General features: G+C 29.1%; 1 protein-coding gene across 2 annotated transcripts; it reads right to left on the bottom strand.

Moving 5' to 3' along the window:
* Positions 1-2: 2 nt before the first annotated feature.
* pio (zona pellucida domain-containing protein piopio) lies at positions 3-20,672 on the bottom strand. Of its 2 annotated transcripts, none has more exons than XM_088199939.1 (11): positions 20,606-20,672; positions 14,747-14,896; positions 6,561-6,670; positions 5,582-5,723; positions 5,326-5,464; positions 2,386-2,573; positions 2,003-2,078; positions 1,792-1,937; positions 968-1,115; positions 738-896; positions 3-665 (listed from the first exon to the last, which is right to left on the bottom strand). In XM_088199939.1, the coding sequence occupies exons 3-11, from the start codon at positions 6,661-6,663 to the stop codon at positions 465-467; spliced, it is 1,302 nt and encodes a 433-aa protein (XP_088056065.1). In that variant the 5' UTR covers positions 6,664-6,670; positions 14,747-14,896; positions 20,606-20,672; the 3' UTR covers positions 3-464. The 2 variants fall into 2 exon arrangements, with proteins under 2 accessions (XP_088056065.1, XP_088056066.1); XM_088199940.1 differs by having other exon boundaries at positions 14,747-14,833; positions 20,606-20,660.
* Between the last annotated feature and the right edge of the window lie 154 nt (positions 20,673-20,826).

Raw genomic sequence — 20,826 nt, 5'->3', positions numbered from 1 at the left:
TAAATTTAAAGTCATTTTATTTCGTATAATAGTACATGGATATGTTATACGTCAATCTCTAAAATGGTGTCGTTCCAGAATTTCATTGATATGCTAAATATGCAAAAAATGCACTACAACCGTCTAAAATTAATAATACGCATAATATAATAGATAAGAATCAATGAAATGAATATGAAACGCACACCTTCGATGTGAGATATGTCGTATATGCATATATTATATATTTAATGCAAAGATAAAATTTGAAAACTTTTCCCAACCGACTGCAACAGGCAAGACGAATATTTAATAAATATAATAATAAAATATATTGTTAAAAAATTATAATTAAATGAAAGAATAATTTTATTAATAAAAATGCGTGGTTATGGATTATGAAACAGACGTTCGTCATCGCGCATACAATTCCTCGTTCAAACCAATGGCAACTGTAAAATGCTAATGTAACTGAAATGTTTTGTTTAGCTCGTGTGCGAATATCCAGTGTTTGTATACGGCCCACTGTATATAGAGCTACCGGTGTTGCTGATGGATTTCGGTCCTCGTCTTCTTGCTAGAATGACTAAGATTGCTGCTACAACAGCTAGCATGAGAATCAGACCTGCTATACAAATAGCTATTGCGAAATTACGTTGTGATATGCAAATAGCATCCTCAGGATTCTAAAATCAATTATAAAAATAAAATTAGCGATAGTATTGAACTAAATATATACAATATATAAAATAAAATACCTTCTCTTTAGTAACGTAATCGGTATCTGGTGGTAAATCTGTAGCTTCGTTCACGTATAAGCCTGAAAATACTTCAATGGTAGCCGGCGCTTCTTCCTCGTCATCTTTATCTACTTGTCTGCGCTCTCTTTTCTTCGCTATCTGATCGCAAGCAGAGCTCTGTAATTTAAAATTGATTTTTTTTTCAAGATGCTTTATCTTTTATATAAGCTTTTTTAACTACAACTTACGCATTCTTCTCTGTTGCACAGTTTAACGTTGCATTGATAGTAGACACTGGCTGTATACGGAAATTTGTGAGCTTGGAACGTAACCGAAGCCGCTGTCTTATTCGGGGAGTATTGGAACATTCCCATGATTTCGTTATCCAAAGGACATCTAAATATGAAATAAATTGAGTCGTTAGAAAGGGGTAATCATAATCATACACTATTAAGTAACTAGTAATACATCTAATTGAAATTAATTGTTTTATTAATTATAAACTATTATTGCAGCTTACAATTGATAGTAATTATTCATCACAATAACCATCAGCGATGTTAGAAAAATCTAGGCAAACTTAATCTGTGACGATCAATTGAAATTATAATAATACGGAAAATCACTAATTCCAATCTCTCAGACATTTGATATTAAAAAAATACTGATGTCCATATGGGATTAGAACTCAGGCTTTTTAGGTATTAGTCACCGATCTATCGTGCTTGTAAATATAAATAATGAAATGTCTGTTTAAATAATCAACGCTTACTGAACAAAACTATTGAGTTTATTGTTTAGTACATCGCCATGAAGTTCATAGGTATATTTATATATTACAATTCTCTTATAAATAAGTAAATAGATTAAATTACAGGGAATCAAAACACTCATAATTTTCAATATTTTGGAATTGATTTCTTAAATTTCATGAATCCTAATATAATAAATAATACAGTGCAAATTTTCAAGCATGTTATATCAGCCCTATTGTGTTGAGATATTTGGATCTACCAAAACTGAACGAATGTAATGAGGTTGGGTAAATAAATAATATATACTAATTAATTACCCTTCTTCATTTATGAGATTCTGCTGAGCCCATCCTAGGCCGTCTTTCACCAGACAGTTGGTTATTTGCATGCCGTGCTTTTCCAATTTTTTATCCAAAGAAATTGTGAGCGTAAGTGGATCTCCAATCTTCACATTAGTCGCAATCTAAGAACAACAATTAAAAAAATATTTAACATTCACATATAATATTATACAAATGTGCTATTTACCTCTTTTTTATTCGGGTCTCCTTTATAGATTTTCATTGAGCACGATGGTAAATTGTCAGAGTTCATCGTTGAGATACTGTTGCATAATTTTTTTTTAATTAATGTGTATAACATATTAGGTTTAATAATTATTTTATTAATGGTTTAATACTTGGCTAAATTAATTTAAATGTCTACATATGTATATGCATATGTAGAATTAAGATTAGATCTAAACAATATATTATTCTAAGATCTTATATAATCTGTTACGCTGACTTAAAACATTTTGTGTTTAGAAAAAAATAACTTATATTCTGGAAATTCATAACTATTTAGGAATGTAGATCGTTCAATGCGTACAATACTGGTGTTATAGTAATTATGTAATTTATTATACTTACTCAAAAGCATCTCCAGATTTATAGTCGGTGAGTCTTGCAGCGTGAGGCGCTCTAGCTCCGGCCAAAACGAATCCCGGATGAGGATTGGCAGACTTGCAAGTCACCTCGTGAGACTTTCCTCGCCCCGTTACTAATCTGGGGTGGGGCTGAACCATCAGCACATTTCTGTACTCGATCGTGCCATCTTCCTGCGAGTATAACCCAATTACAATCACAATATATGTAACGCATTATGTTCTACATTTTTTAGTGTGTCATAATTAACATATTTTTTCACATGCAAATCGTACAGAGACACTTTCACTGCACATTTTTTGTTGAAATACAACAATATGCAATCATTCATTTAATAATGTTTTGCAGATACCACATTTAGTTATGAGCATACGTTGCTCAATGTAATTTTCAGGCTAGTGGCAATTTTATGAGCAAATGTTTATTTATACAAGTGGAACTGATGTGTGAAATATACATTGATGTTTCATTGCTATTTTTTAAATTCATTGCTTATAAACATTCTTTAAGTTATTGAAACAGTGAACGAAAAATTAATGATGACGTAAAATATCTTTTGAGTGCTACTGGGATTCATAGGGATTCTTCCCTAAGAAATACATATTTCTTTGAAGAAAATCCCATATATGTATATATACATATACATATATAACATGTAGAGCAGGGACATACAAAGATTTTCAAATTCGCGTATTTTCTAAATTATTGGTCTCTTTTGCAAAACGTTATATGGGACGGCTATATACACATCTTCGTTTTATGACTTATTAGAACACGGTGAAAAAAACAATTACCATTATTTAAGTTTTATTTTGAAAGAATTGTTCTTTGTATTTTTTAATGCTTCATATTCTCAGAAAAAATCAGATACATAATGAAGGAATATCATAAAATGTTCTCCGCTAATGAATTTCATCAAATATATATCAATTATAATCATTCCAAAACTCATGATATTTATAAAGGTCTATTCTGCAAATTTTGTGTTCTATTTGCTGATTTTTGTGGTACTAATAGAAATATTAAGATTGAAATGTTTGTTTCAAAACCAAAACAAAGTTTGCAAAGTTAGCAGGAAAAATGGGGAATTGCAAACGAACGTAAAATATTTTTATCATAGAAACTCTGTAAGTGCAGCTGATATGTATTGTCAAGTTTTCAATTATCTTTCGGAACCTATTATAAATTTAATTAATTCCGATGGGTTGAAAGTAATTGAAGATAACCGCGAATAGTTACATCCTATTAATAAAATCATCCGATAGCTTTTCGCGGTAGGCGTGATGATGGAAGAATTGATACAGAAGGTGATGAAAACTTATTGTAGAACAAACAGAAATTTCCGAGAGCTTTTGAAGTACAGTGTTGATGCTGGTGACACTGTTCTTGCATTTCATCTTAAAAAATTAAATTCGAATGCCACTTATAAGTTGTCACTCAGTTGATTATGGCATGTGAAGACATGAATAGACAGGTTATTTTAAGTCGTATTAGAAAAGCAAATTATTTTTCAGTACTATTTGACAAAACAACGTATGTTTATACAAAGAAGAGGTATGAGGATTTCGTAGAATTTATTGATATTCATAAGTCAATTTTTGTAAATTATGGAGTTGGAGAAATAGATACAAAAAGACTGGAAGAATTTGGTTTGAATCTTGATTTTTGTGTTGGTATTGGAACGGATGGATTCATCCGTTCTAATATCAACCAAAAGACATAAAAAAGTAGGAGCCACAAAATAAATTTTAGCTTTTTTCAGGGGAGGGGGGCAAAAGTTGACCAGTCAGTGGTCGTTTATTTATAAGATTCATAGTATTTTATTAAATGTTATGCATTTTTCCGGCCAAATTCAAAGGGGTAAATGTTTAGAATCCACGTTGAAAGCAATAAAATCGTGCCGTCGCCGTTGCAGTGGAAGAACTTAGTTATCTAGCGTTCATATTGGGACTATTTATAACAATATTGCGACTTTTACAATAAGTGAGAATCGAATGAAGCATATCTAAACCTAATTTTGACCAATAGGAGAGCGCAAAAACAATTATCTCTTCTCAGAAGTCAAAAATCCACGTCAAAAGCAATAAAATAGTGCCGTCGTTGTCGCAGTGGAAATGCTCGTTACCGAGCATTCCCACTACGACGGCGATTTTATTGCTTTTGACGTGCATTTTTGAATTCTGAGAAGCGGTAATCTTTGAATTTGGTCAAGAAAATGCATGGAATTCATTTAAACAATGAAAATGAAATATTAAAAAAATCATTTTTGCCCCCCCCCCCCTGAAAAAATCTGAAATGACGTGCCTGATAAAATGTTTAGAAACAAAATATTTACTTCTAAAGCAAATAGGTACAGCTCATTAAAACTGTATATGACGTCAAAACCGACAATTCTCGGCAAATTAGCAAAAGCCGATGTTTCGGATTCGGCAACAAAAGGGTTAAAAAATATGAATTCTAATAAGAAATATTATTATTATATATGCATCTCATTTTCACTTTATTAATGTATAACTACTTGCGTTTTACAATTTAATTTTCAAAGATCCGGATTTAATAATATTTTTTTAATTAAAAATTATTTATATGTACTATAAAACAGGAAAATACTGTCTTTATTTTAATTTATTTTTACCTTATATCTATCAGTGTTTATAAGACGTTTATAGATTAATGTAGGCGATATCCTTATACATATATTTGGAATGTTAGATTTGAAGGTCGTTCATAGACTTTTAACCATCTGTAGGCGTGATTATGTACTTTCAAAGTTGTTAATAAATGATGTATGTAATCTCACTTAAAACACTAGTGTCTAGACTTCCTATATTTCTTAATTATGTTTAATACCATTTAAATTCAATTTATAATAATTTAAAAATAAAATCGGGCTATTAATTTAATAAATTTATTTTTTATACTTACTAATGTATATGGCATAGTGTTACAAGCCCTCAAAGGCAAGCGATACATGATTGGTCCAGGAGCTTTTCTATAGCGTGTCAAACACCCAGAGGCTCTTCCAAGACCTCTTGGATAGACAGTACCGCTAAATCCCACATCTCTGAAAGGCGAAGATTCGCACGGTTTACTAACATTTACATACGTGGCGTCAATCAAGTGTGTTGATTAACCTCCAGAGGAACTTTCACCGATTCGAATGATAATGATAGACTCTCACTTGTTGTTGATGGCATTGTCCAAGAAAGACACTCCGCTACTCCTAGGGCTGATGCTGACCAACATCTCGTCTTCTGTGCAGTGAACCGTCAGCTCGTGGTCGTACCATCCTGGCGAATCAAGAGGATCTTCGCCAAGTGAGACTAAATTAAGTGTATAATCATAAGTATAGGTTTTACATTTCTCGATAAAATACATTTTACACTTTATTTCTTATTAATGTGTTAATAGTCTTATTATAGATAATAAAAAACATTAGCAATTGGTAATTAAAATAGTACACAATGCCTTGTCTGCCATTATTATAAAAAAAATAGTAGTCTGAAAGAAACAATTATTTTCCGATTTCGGCAACAATAGGGTTAAGACATTTTCCAAAAAAAATGATTAATTCTTTCAAGAAATATCATTGATATATATTTATGTATATTATTTTCACTTTATTAATGTAACTTGCGTTTTACAAGCTAATTTTCAAAGATCCGGCATTAATGATATTTTTAACTAAGAAGTATTAATATGTACTCTTAGTTAAAATTTGTTGTATTCTCTCTTCGTCTTCAGAGGTTCTGTTTAACATTTTTTTACTAGTTTTTTTTATTAACATCCTTATAACGCCATATTCGACTCGAACAACCGTATTTGAATATTAAAGTTACTAAATTAAATTATTTAGGGAAAGTTCTTTTGGAGAAATGGAAAATTAAAATTCCAGAGAAATTTACTAAAAAAATATCTCGAGTAGAAACATTAATCGTAAGTTATTATCAAACGAAAGTAAGTTCGCGTTGCCCAATCTGTCGAAACAACGTTCACTTAATACTAGTATAGAAACTGTTATGGAATCGATAAAGCAAAGCGATTGTAAGATTGCAAGCGTGGCTTAATTAGGTAACTTATATATCGAAATTGGCGCACAATCGCTGTGAGAATATCAATGGTTGGGAAAATATTTGGTTATTGAAAAAAATTAGGCTTACCATGTGAGTGGATTTGAGCTTGGTGCGAAAACTGTAAAATTTGCAGTAGGATACTGAGTGCTATTAAAATCATCGTTGAAGATTTTCTTCTTCCGTATGGCATATTGTGTCTGGAAGCAAAAAAATATTGATTTAAAAGTTTTAGTCTTAAAAAAGGCTTTGCTAATGTTATAATATAGTTTACAGTTGCAAAATAAATATAAGTACAAGAATTAGGTAGATTTTTACTGGAATTGTACTTTGATCTATTTAATGTCAGTTACGAGGAGCTGGTCCGGTACGTATCATTTAATTTTAACACATTATGATTTATTATTTTTCATACTATGTATTTTATAACCTTTTTAATATATATTATAGAACATTTTAGACCATGTTATTTTTTTTCTAGGTTTTTTCAAACGTAGTTTTAATTTTAATACTGTATCAGTTTATATTTCAAAATGTTTTTTAATTCCTTAATTTTTTTAACAAAGTTATGAATTTCTTGATTTTTTAATAACTGATCATTCTTTGAAAAAAAATAGATTTAAATTTTTTTATATTAACTGAATATCGTTTTATAAATGATTTAACCTCTTTTTAATATACATATTTTTTGTTTTATGAAGGCGTAGTTTTAATGTTATCGCGATAAAACATATTATTAAAAATATGCCGCCCCCAAGCAAGTGCCCCGGGCGGCACTTGCTTGGGGGCGGCATATTCGCGATGGGATCGTCTAGTGTGGTTTTTAACCCTGAATGCACTAAAACATATATAAATCCACGAATAACAAGAGCTTAATAATAACCAATTTATTATTTTAAGAAATGCTGATTTTATGAGCCTGCAAAAAATATATGGGGGGGGGGGCGGCAATTTTAAGGATCACCCTGGGCGGCATATACCCTAGGTGCGCAATTGGTAAAAATTTTTAATTTTTCATAATAATTTTTATTAAGATTTGTATGTGATTTTAATAAATTAATTTTTATTTTTTCCGTTGTAATTTGATGGCTTACAACGGGGTAATTCTGTACCTACTACTAGGTAACGACGGTTCCCGGGTGCTCTTACCCGCTTCCTCAGGTCGTGTGTAAGCCGAGTTCGGCTCGTTAGCGCGTCAGCCAGACATAATGAATACCTACAAGTAAGTATAAAACTATCAGAGCTTTCAGCCTGAGAATCAGTGACATCTATATATGTATATGTAATATAATTTATAATCAATATATTTCACTTTGCTGCTGAGGCCGATTTTTATTATAGCGCATTTTTAAAAATAAAAATTTGAGTCTGTTGCTATAGCTTGAACCTGTGACTTCTGGGTTACCAGTCTGAGACGTTACGGGCTACGCTATTCTGACCTTAACAAAATAAATAAATAAAATATATTTTGTATTTCTGAAATATTATAAATGTATTTATTGTTCAAAAGAGCAAATGTATTTATTGTACATTAAATTTTCTAGGTACTTCTTACACTGAATATTCATTTTTGTTAATGATCTAGAAATAAACGTGAACATTGACACATTTGCTTTACAATATAATCTCAAGGAAAAACATTCCAATTTTTATAATCTAATGCCAGGATGATTTAAGGGAGATAAAAAATTTATTCCACAAACTGATCGTTAACACGCTAAACGTATTACTTTATCAGAGAAAAACTAACGAATAAATTAAACGCGTTAATTGCAATGCTAATGTTTAAACTCATCGAGCGTATAATCGTTTCCTCTATTAGGCAAAACGTTTGCGTGATTTAATACGCGTGAAAATATTGTTTCCTCTTATGGCTCTTAACAAAATCGTTTTGATGCCTTTCACCGTTATGTGGAAAGGCAAATTAGGAAGTATCAACAAACCGCAGATGAGATATCCAAGAAAGTGGATGACGTATTAACAAAATCGTACGTTGCCAACGAAAGGCTTAAAAACCTGATTTGAAATCATAATGATACAGCACCGGTACAAAATTGACGTATAATTTGATAAATTATATTGCTTTGGAATTATCCGCGCAAGTTGATTTGGGTCTTAGGTTATATTTACGACAAACGGATGTCTTGTTAAGATAACTGCATTTTATTGTAAAAAAACGTTTGTCAAATAATAACGCTATAGAAAATAAAGAAAAATTAAATATAGACATTGTTACTTTAAGAATATTAACGGTAACAATTTTATTCTATAAAATAAAAGTACCATTTAATTTTGCTGGTAATATTTCTAAATAAAATAAAAAACGCATTTGAACATATTGAAGAAAAATGTAAAGATTTTTTATGTAGATAAATGTAAAGAACACGACATCAGGTAAATATTATGAGTAGATATATTTAATGCCAAATTAAAATATTTCGCTTTAAATATGATTTCAGAAAATATATCGCAACAGTGGCTAATTTTTATATTTATTCAAGAAATTATATTGCGGTGTTAAAAATATATAAAATGACATTTTTGTCATGAGGTCCGGAATCATTGTTTTCCCAGGCCCGGGCTCGCTCTTGGCTGTATATATAATCTATTGTTATACATATATTATTTTTGTTATAGTCGACGTACATAGTAAAATTTAATTAGTTACAACTAAATTTAAGGCTCTAGAAATTTTTCAGTAGAATAATTGATGCAATAAAAAAAAATGTTCAATAATTTTCACAAAATTATATTAGTGATATATGTAAATATAATATATTGCTGTACTTATTTTTTCTTGCCATATTTTGAACTATTGTGATTTAAATTTAATTTATAATATATAAAATATTTGCACTTTGTACAGGATCCGCGGAGCTATGCACTTTGTACATTGCGGAGCTACATGAGCGCAGTTTCCTCACTTAAACAAAAAAGGATCAAACTTAAAATATCACACGTGATTGACCGATTGCTCCGTAATGCTATTATATTAACATCTAAGTCATCTAATTTAGTTTAAGGTATAATTTCAATCCATGAGAAGCAAACGAACCCGAGAGATTTCAACGCGCGGGTATGACAAAAACCCAGCGGCGAGTTCAACGAACAATGATCGGAAACCCGTCTCCGTGCACCACGATCAAGAAGCAAGAAGTAAGTACTTCATCGGAAGTCTAGTCCCTCTCTCGCTCTTGCATGAGGTAACGTAATCGCAATGGATGATGTCATAGTCTGCGGTGTACGAAAGCGAGCGTCTGCGCGGACAGAAAACGATCATTCCTAACAGGATGTACAAAAAAAGGATCGGTGGGGCCCGTTACCGCAGCGAAGCCTTTTCGTGATGATAAAATTATTATGTACGTGCTCATCGCGATGGGTGATACATGGAGATATTCATGGAGTATGTAGGTGTAATCATACAAAGATCAGAATCTTCACACATTTAATTGCTTATTTTAGAATGTTATTGATCATGTAAATATTTAAATACACAAGTGGTAATGTGTTTAGTTGTTGTGTGGGAATCACAATATATATATTTTTACAAATGATCTAATGCTTTCTACAGTTTGGCTAAACTTATGAGAGTGATAAATTTATTTAGAAATGGTTTCTCTAAATTAAAGAAAAAAATATATGAAAGCATTTAAATGTTATAACGTGTTTCTGAGAAGCAGAAAAAATATGATATTTATATACAGTATTAATATTATGTTGTTTATCTCTTCCAATTAGTTGAGTATTTGCATTAAATTATTTTTGTCTATTTATTTAAACTTATAGTTATCACTCATCTCAGCAATAGAAAAAAATGTAATTACATAGACCTTATTTTTTACTATTTACTTTATATTTAAAGTTAGAAATTAAAGTAACAACATAAATCTTTAAATGAGACAATGCTAATCAGCTGTTGGTGTAAAGGTAGCGCCTCTAAATGAGCAGCACATCACTGTACTAAAGTGGTCAGGAGACCAAACAACATTTTTTCCTACATGTTGTTTTTATTTCATGCATAAATATGCGTGATGTGTTTTAAATTAAATTTATTTTTTCTATAGTATGTGTTTGAGGGCGGGAAATTCATGGACCACCCCAGGCGGTACAAACTCTAGCTACACCTCTGCACCGTTATTCTCTGAAGGGCGAACAAGTATCAAAGACGAAAACAATTAGAAAAAAATTAGCAAAAAAAATATAGAACAAATTTAGGATCACCATAAGTTTATATAATATATGAACCAGATAAATTAATCTTTGTGTCAAAATATTATGCACAGTAGGCGAACAAACTATAAAATATCTATACAAGGTAAAAATATTATTTTTATTAATTTTCATATAAAAACTTAATAACTGTAATCAAATGTGTACCATGTAAAATAATTGATTATTATCAATCAGAAAAATGTAAATAGGAACAATTTATGGTATTTTATCAAGGCAATGGTTTAGAAAAACAATTTATTTTAGCAAACATTTTAAACAATAAGATCGAATGATAAGGATGATATATTTATCATCTCATAGCTAAAATCAACGTGTAATTTTAAATATAAACTTTTGTGATAAATTAATGAAAAATTGTTATACAGTATAATTCATTTATATTTTTTTATTAAGAAATCTAGATCTCTTGAATGATATATATTATGTATATGTGAAGATTTAATAAAGATTATGTCTTTTTACGCTTGTTTATGTAATTACATTTATTAAGAAATATCAAACATTATGAAAAAATAAGGAAGTTCCACATGAGATGTAATCGCACCGGATTTGGACGAGATTTAATTAAGATTTTTTCTCGTCTGTTCAATTCAAGGCTTCGAGGAACTCTTTGTGCCATCATTACACAGACAGATTGTAGATACACCGTGTACTTGGAGACCAACGCCAGTATGAAACAAAGGTCGTTGCGCCCATAGTTTGCCAGGTGTGACGTCACAAATATGCATTTTTGTGTGGGCTGTCGTGGGCTGCGCGGAAAATCCACCTACGTTTTAAAGAAGGTCCAAAGAGACCTTGAATTGTTATTATGGAGCCTTAAAAATGAACATACAGCATTGATCCTAAAATGCTTTGATGTGGCAGTATTTACATAGCTTTAGAATTGTTAAAATAATATTATTGTTTGATGTGCTTAGATTTTTGTGTGTGTGGTTTACTTTTATGATTTACAGAGACGCGGATTAAAAATACAATGGAATGTGGAAGTGCCAACTAATTGCTATTTTTACTGAAATTAACGTACCATAAATTGTAATTGGAGGCTGTGATATATAGAAAAAGTTGTTTATATAATATATTAATGTTTTTCATAATAAAAAAAACTGGTTGTTTCTATTGAATATTCGAGTATGTTACTTATAAATATATATTTTAGTTAAATCAATCGGATGTTTTTATAGGAAAACTCTACAAAATCATATAAGATGTTACTTGATTATATTTTAGAAGAATGATCGTTATTTTTATATAAAAAAAATATATTTATCAATAAAAAAACTAATGCATGCATAGGAACATGTTCGTCAAATAAAGACTCTGTTTTAGAGAAACATTTAAAATTTTATCTTACTACATATGTATATACTATGTATATCGTGCAATTTTATGAATGAAAGTGAATATTTTGAAGACTAAAAATATAAAACAATACCTCTTTATATTTGGTATGCAAGAGTTAAAAATATGAACAAAACAGGTGGGTCGCGAAAGTTCGTCGTTCAAAAAGTGGGTCGTGGATCAAAAAGTATAAGAATAACTTATCTATGGCAGAATATCTCTGTAAGAACACAGCAGTATATCACAATATATTAGTAGATATTGTAACATCTCAAGACTCAAAACAAAAATTTAGAATTTTTTCATGATTTTTTTTGATTTGATTAAAACAAAGAAGGCACATTTGCTTTACAGGCTAAAGAAAACTTAGCAATAATTCCAGTTCTTAAATGAAATTTACTCAAATTTTCACCTAATTTATTGCTTCCTGTATTTTTATTTTTCTTTCGCTTAAATTGTAAAGATTTTTTAATTTTGTTCCTTAAATTAAATTCACAAAAGTTTTGTTTTATAATATTTTTTTTTATCAAATTGTAGCTAATAATTAATTGTAAACATGAAAATAGTTACAAACCAGTAACATGTATAATTAGTATATCTGTGAAATTATTTATACTAGGAAACGGTGAAGCACGAATTATATTTACGTGTCCAGATCACGTCGGTGGTTCACCACTTTAGCGCCAGGGGGGCGCTGTGTGGCGGAAGCCAGGAAACGGTGTGGCGACAGTGGTTCTAGTGACTTCTGATTGAGTACTGTCTTGCGATTCCCTTAATTTGTTTTATTACTCCATATTAACAGTAAATATTTGATTCGATGCATGTGTGATTATGCGCAAAACGTGTAAATAAATAATTACATACAATTTGATTAATTTGTAACATGTGTTATTAATAATTTATCCATGCGAATTTAATTTTAATTAAATAATATGTATTTAATTTGTCGGTTCCAAAAATTGAAATAAACGTATTGAAATAAAACATTGTAGTAAGATTAACAATAAATTATAAGTATTTCTTATGTTCTGTTTATGATATATTTTTTTATGTATATATATTTTAATTATATTTTTTAGGTGTATAAGCAATTAGCTTATTTTTCTATTTTTTAATAAATAATGTATTTTGATAATGAAAAACGAATTTAAATTGAGAAGTTGAGAACTCGCCATTAACATTGCACTGCTATTTATGGTCGGTATAGATCCATAAATGTAATACTTGACTGTATATGCGAGCATGTTGCTTTTGAAATCATGCAATGCGAAAAATTTAGTGTTGCCTCGTCTCAAAACTTGAGTGAAGTCCTGCTACTTAAAGGTGACGATTTGACTGAACCAAATCTCATGATTGAAATGGAAAGGATTTCAATTAGGCGTGAGTTTGAAGACTGAACTTTTTTATTTTTTATTACGAATCTGACCATCGTCACTATACAAGCAATAATTAACATTTAAAAAAAATTACTATCGCGCACATCGAAAAAGTATGTGCAAAAGATGTGAAATTCATAAGCACAGCGACTGTAATTTTAATCTTATCAATTTATTTTCAATTTTTGAATTAAATTTTATTTTGGCCAGAAATCACTTCATTATTAAAAAAATAAATAAAAAATTTTATTACAGTTTTCTTTCAGATTATAAAAACTTAAATTTGGAAATATATATTTTTTAAAAAAGTTAAAAAAGCTTATCTGAATTAAAGGAAATATATATTTAAAAAAATTGCCATTAAAAGTTAAATTTTAAGTTTTTAATTAAATTTTATTTTATTAGAAATCAATTTACTATTGAAAAAAATAACTATCAGTTTCAAAAACTTAAATTTGGGATATATTTAAAAAAATGTTAAAAAAGCTCACTCCATTTGTAGTTTTCAGTTTTTGAATTAAATTTTATTTTATCAGAAAAAACTATATAACTACCTATTTTAGGTACTGTTATTACAGTTCTTTTGCAAATTCTAAAAACTAAAGTTTAGTAAATATATATTTATAAAAAAATCAGTGTTTCTCACTATTTTCACACACTATAAATAAAACATATTAAAATGTCGCAAAACTGCTAATGTTATATGTTATATTTTAATAAAAAATAACTTACTACTTTTAATAGCATGGTCGCATTTTCTATTTTTTTAAATAAATTTAATATTTTAGCCAGAAGTCATTTTACTATTTAAAAAGTTAATAATTTTCATGTTATACAGTTTTAATTTAGATTAAAAAAACTCAAGCTTGGAAAATATATATTGTTAAAAATTACAACTACACAATCTATGTGTGGGGGCGTATTTTATTTTTTATCTCATGAGTAATGACATAGTATTTGTTATTATTAAGTTTCACGTTAATATCTACACACTAATCCCTTTGTAAAATGATTATGTATACATCATAAATAAAGAATTGGGACGGATTGTCATTATAAATATGATTATTTATTGTCACACAATTACAATTCAACGACGAAGGTTACACCTCTGTTAACAGACTCAAGGCTTGGCGCAGCATATGCAACGTTCTCGCTCGATTGGCAAATGAAAAGCCACGGCGTGGGCAAAGTTGAAACTGACAAATCACCAATAAAAGAGATCCTTTCTTAGAAATCCGAGAGAAAACTGTCGGCACACCTTTGGTAGCATTTCGTAATAGTTGTCAACGCACACACGCCCACTAGATTATATTATATTTCACTCACCTAGTGTGATGGTCAGATTTCTTCTGCGACTACCTCTTCCTTAGCATGTGACGTCGGTGCGACTGCCTGCTGAAGTGGACGGTTTCACTGGACAGAAGAAACACATTCGGATCGAAATTATTAATCGATTAATTCGTAGTTGGGAAACATCTGCAAATAATAAACAATCCAGGTGTCGTCACTCTCGTTCTCGCACAATGTGACATAATAAGTTCGCGGCACACGTTCCACTTTTGCCCACTTTGGAAAGAATAAACAAAAGACTTTTACTTTTTCGCTTTCGTCTCGCCGTGAATCTTCGCACGATAGTGTGCAAGACAAATTATTGAGAAATGTGGGGTAGATTTCATTATAATCCTCACCCCTAGCTTTGAGTGTTAAGGCATTGAAGATTTTCTCGCTGCTTGAACACAAATACAATCCTGTTTTCTTTGAGCAAATATTTTTATATGCATATATTTACATTTAACAATGTTTTCAGCAAAAAAAAAATACTAGGTAGTTATTATTATAAATTTCTTGCTACATGTCCATTATTTTTGGGTTAAGCGTATCATTCAAAGAAAATAATCTAATTTTTTAGACAATATAAACTGAAATTAATTAGCCACCAAGAGAATTTTTGATTATATTATTAATAACGCAATTGACTGAAATTAGAGCATAATTAATATTACAAATTAATAAATACCTACGTTTTACTTATTTAAAAAATAAAGTTATGTCAAAAGTCACTTTATGACTTGAAAATTAAATAGTTTTAGATTTTTTTAGATTAAAAAATTAGAAGCTTTGAAAATATATTAGGTAATTTATTTACTTTACACATCAGTATGCATTATTTTTGCATTTTATAAAATAACAATTGTTGTCACAATTTATAAAATACTAATTGTTGCTTGAAATTAACTTACAAAAACTAAATGGCCAAAGAATACTACTGTTTTTGACGAAGATTAAAATCTAAATATTCATTACTACTTTTTATAAGATTATTTTCCATTTGCGTTTGAAAATATGCTGTAATTAATTAGTCATCAAGTTTTTTTAATTGTCTTTTAATAATACAATTGACTGAAATTTCCATATATTTTATTCTCAAGAACAATAACTTGAATCATTTAACAATATTGACACTGCTAAATTTTTATTTTATATTTATAAACATGAAGGTCAAAAAGCACTTTACTATTTAAAAAGTAAATAATTACTTAAGAATTATGTATAATCAATTTTTTTTATATATTCTTAAACTATAAGCTTGTTAAATATTTACTGAAATATATATATATAAAAAATAATTTTATATCTGGTATAAATTTAATTATATTAGCTAAATGGTCTACATGTACCTACTACTTTTTTTTAAGCAAAGATTAAAATCCAAAAGTATCATTTAAGTTTTTCTCAAATATTTGTTACTACCTTTAATAGGATGCTTATTCATCTGCCCAATAACAAAATATTATAGCTAATTAGTAGAGACACGCATTTAGAACATTTATTAAGACATCTAGAAATAAAACCTAATTTCTTTAATTTTCAATGTAATTATGATACAAATTCCATACAAAAACGTCATTAGCATTTAAATTTAGAATTTTGGCATCTATTTAAATATTTGAAGACTAGAACATTAAAAGTTTGAGCATCTTTTGGAATTCAATAAAAATACGTGTCTTTATTAATTTGTCACTGAGCTTTTTTTATTTTTTTTTTAATAATGTAATTGTCTGAAATTTTCATATATTTTCATTATTACGAAAAATAATTTTAATCGATATAAGAAATACGTAACTAATATTAAGATTGTTAAATTTGTTCTATATAATATATATATTTTAAATATACAATTTGGCCAAATATTTTCCTGATAGATTCTGCAATGCGAATCTTGGAAAATATGTAATGGAATTACGGGTAAAAGTTTTTGAATTTTACTTCAGCGATAACTTTTAGTAAATAAGTTCTCCTAGAAACCTCTATAATGACATTTCCACGAACGACGGTTCATCAAAGGTAAAATTTTTTTATACTTAAATTAGTAGAAAAATTTGGAAACTGCATATTTAGGGTATCAAATGTATAAATTAAATTTTTTAATTCGGTCAGCACGATCCTCTGATCTCATGGCTCTAGATTTATATTGGTAGAGATGTTTATTAAAGCAAGTGTTTGTAAATCAACTTTATTTTAACTAATAAGGGGAAAAATATTCGTGGAAAAATTCAAGCTCTAAAGCAGTGGTTCTTAACCTTTTCAAAGTCACGGTGCACTTTTGATCATGGGAAAAAGTGGCGGTGCACCAGAATTAAGAGGTCGAAAAAAATATGTGGACATCATTTTTATTACATATTTAAAAAAAAATAATAGTTACATACAAAATTACATACAAATTTTTTACATATTTTTTTAAATTAAATTATATAAAAAAGTTAAGTATTGAAAATAAATTTAGGTAGTTAATTTTGCCCTAGATCCAATTTTTAATGACGTGTTTTATTAAAAATATTTGTATTAATATTTAAAGGTGCTCTTTGGGTGGCAAATCTAAGTGGTGCATTTTCCCCCCTTTGTTTACCCAAAATGACGTACCTGCTTAACATAATGGAATTTATATGATCAATCAAAAATTAATTAATGTGATACCTGAGCTTGTTGGCTTTTGCAGATATCAGAAATATTAGGTCGAATATTTTATGTAGTTACCCTGAATTCTTCGCTTAAATTTTTTCTGTCTTTCTCGTTTTTTAGTTATCATATTAGTTGTTGTTGAGAAACCAAGCTCACACAAATATGATGTTGAAAACTGTAACAAAATTTTCATTGCCTTCATGTAAAGAAGTGAATATTCCTCTTGGACAGTAATCCAAAAATTCTTCATAGTTATTTCGGAAAATTTAATTTTTAGAGTACGATCAGTCGACAATGAGACTAATTTGATGATTTCGTATCCGGTCATAATTTTCTATATTTAAGAATGGAAAATAATGTGCAATATTTTTTTCCAATAAATTTAAATGTTCTATTATTGCGGAAATAACTCCCTCGGGAATGTTTTCGTTAAGTGAAGGAAACATATCTACTTTTTTATTATTCGATTTTTCCAAAGAGTTAATTTTTTCCGAAATCCTGTCAATTTGTCAATGGATGTCATGAATTTGTCGTTTTTTCCTTGAATGCTTGTATTAACATTATTTAACTGATTAAAAATAACTGCTAAATATGCCACTTTAGCATATCAATCATTATTCTGAAGACATTTTACAAAATCATCCATACCATCATTTCGAAAAAAGATTAACAATTCATTCTTTAGTTCTATGAATCGGCATAAAACTTTACCTTTAGATAACCATCTGACTTCAGTGTGAAAAAGCAAACACTTGTACATAGCTTCCATAGAAATGCAAAGTTTTTTAAACATGCGTGTTTTTAAAGGTCTTGATTTTATGAAATTCACTATATTTACAACTTGATCTAGTACAGATTTTACTGCTGCTGGTAGTGTTTTCGAAACTAAAGATTCTCTATATAAAAAACAGTGCGTAGATATAATATTAGGTTTTCTTGTCTTTGCAAGGGTTACAAATCCTTTAAATGAGCCTACCATTGAAGGAGCACCATCCATACAAATTCTTACACATAACTCCCATGATATTTTAAATTGTTCTAAATATGAATAAATAAGATGAAAAACATCTTGTCCTGTCGTATGCTCGGTAAGTTTTTTGCAGCATAGATATTGATTCACTATTTTGTTTTCATTTATGAAACGAAGGAATCCTAGTATTTGTGCCTTACCGCTGATGTCAGTAGATTCGTCGACTTGTAAAACAAAATATCGCTTGGAAAGTTTATCGTTAACTGTTTTCTCAATATCATCCGACATATTTAATTATTTTTTTTATTGTATCGTTTGAAAGAGGAATTTTTATAATTTCCTTTTTGTTTCATCACCAAACATAATTTTTCTTATTTCACAATATGCAGGTAAAATTAGAGACTCTGCTATAGTATGTGGTTTTAATTGTACAGAAATCTTGTATGACGCCAATTGTGCCTTATCGGAAATTTTAACAGTTTTTTCAAAATATTTCGCTTGTTTATTTTGCATGCTTAACAATCTTTTGAAGTAATCTTTACTTTTTGATGCAAGATCGGCGTGCTTCGTAGTGAAGTGGCGATTTAACTTGTCAGGATACATCGCGCTATTGGACAGTTTTTCTCCACATACAACACATAGTGGAATGTGATATCCTTCCTCATTGATGCTAGTAAAACTGAAACGTAAATATTCTTCAGAATACTGTCCATTAATTTTTTTGATTTTACTGGATATATCTTCTTTTGTATGAGACGTATGATGTCTAGTAACATCGTCACTACTTCTTTCACTTGTACTCCCAGTGTCATTAATATTTTGGTCTGATTCACAATTTCGTTTGGTAATAAATTTATCTATTGTGGGGTATCACGACTATAATAAAATATAAATTGATTGAAACATTAAGATTTTACTATTTTGCGGAATTTTTGTCTTTACCAATTTTCTCGCGGTGCACTTGCAATAAGCTCGCGGTGCACTGGTGCACCGCGGTGCACCGGTTAAGAACCACTGCTCTAAAGATAGGCATGAAAGATCTACATTTTATCTAGGATATTTTTTAAAAGTAAGATAAAAAATTAAAAAAAAAAATTATTTTAATTTTAAACAGTAAAATTACTTTGGCCTACTTTTAAAACAAACTGCAAGTTATTTTATAAATTTTAAAATATTATATGCAATTGCAATATTTAATTATACTCCTCTGAAATTTAATGTTTAAAAGCACTATTAATATTTTAAAATAGGAGTATTAAAATCTAAAATTATCTATTAATCCAAAGTTTATATAAACATTTTAGCTATATATTAATCGATTAAAATTATAATTTTCAACTAAAGTTTAAGATAATTGCATTATAAAAAAACTGGCTAGTTAGTTAATCTCAATGGTTCTTCGAAAAAATACATTAAAATAATACATATTTTAAAGCTAATATAATTTAAAAAAATATATAAATATAAGTATTTAATTAACTTTAATAACATATTGATAAGAAAAACAGTTTTGGATAATAGTCCATTATATAAAAAAAGATCCATATTAAATATAAGAATATGATCTGAAAATAATAGCTACTTATACGTTATGTTAAACACATGTAGGTAAAGAATGCAGAGCCTGTTCTGCGACAAACAAAGACATTCATTTTAGAATAGAAACGATAGAATTAATATCAATAAGAGGTATTTCTGATCTAGGCCATTCATAGAGGATATTGTCATTTGTGAGGAGATTCTAAGAAGAATATCTGCCTGAGAAGAAGACGAATGTGTGATAGAAAAGCCGAGGTCAGAAAATGTCCTCGAGGCAGCCATTTTTACGCACGATGATGATTTCATCTTTCGAGTCGCACATAATACTCGTCTTTTACACTATAATTCAATGCAAATATATATATAAGAAGAATTATTGCAAACATAACCATTGGAATTATTATATAAAGTATACATTATAAAATCAGTCACAGATGCACCAAGAATTCACTATAATCACTTTATTTATTGGGGGAATTAGATGTAAATATTTTAATTATTATTAGGTTGATACAAAAAAACGATTTTTCAATAAAACAAAATATAAACTATTATTTTTGTTTATTGTTTTTTTATTATATATTTAAATAGTTATAATCAAAACAAAATGGTAGACGAATAGCGAAAAAGTCATTTTTTTGTTTCCAAGAATATTTTTAATATCAAAGGTCAAAAGGCGAGGTTACAGGTGATTTTTAGATTCTAATAAGAATTACCGTAGTGCGCGGTTCGACTCACGAACTCAAACTGAGGACCTCGAGGTATAAAATGGCCGCCGTTGAGCGTTCTGCGACGGAGACTAGATTTTACTTTCGTTCACGAATAAATTAATACGTAATTTTTATTACTAAAATTAACTTAAGCTATAGAACCTATAAGTTAAAAAATTGTAAATAGCTTAATGGATGGTTAAGTTAAATGATCAATAAACTAATAT

This window comes from Plectrocnemia conspersa, unplaced genomic scaffold (genome assembly GCF_051122295.1).
Source record: "Plectrocnemia conspersa isolate PC_06_02 unplaced genomic scaffold, ASM5112229v1 ptg000012l, whole genome shotgun sequence".
NCBI classification, from domain to species: domain Eukaryota; kingdom Metazoa; phylum Arthropoda; class Insecta; order Trichoptera; family Polycentropodidae; genus Plectrocnemia; species Plectrocnemia conspersa.
Note: the sequence above shows the minus strand (reverse complement) of the source record. Positions and strands in the feature narration are given on the sequence as shown.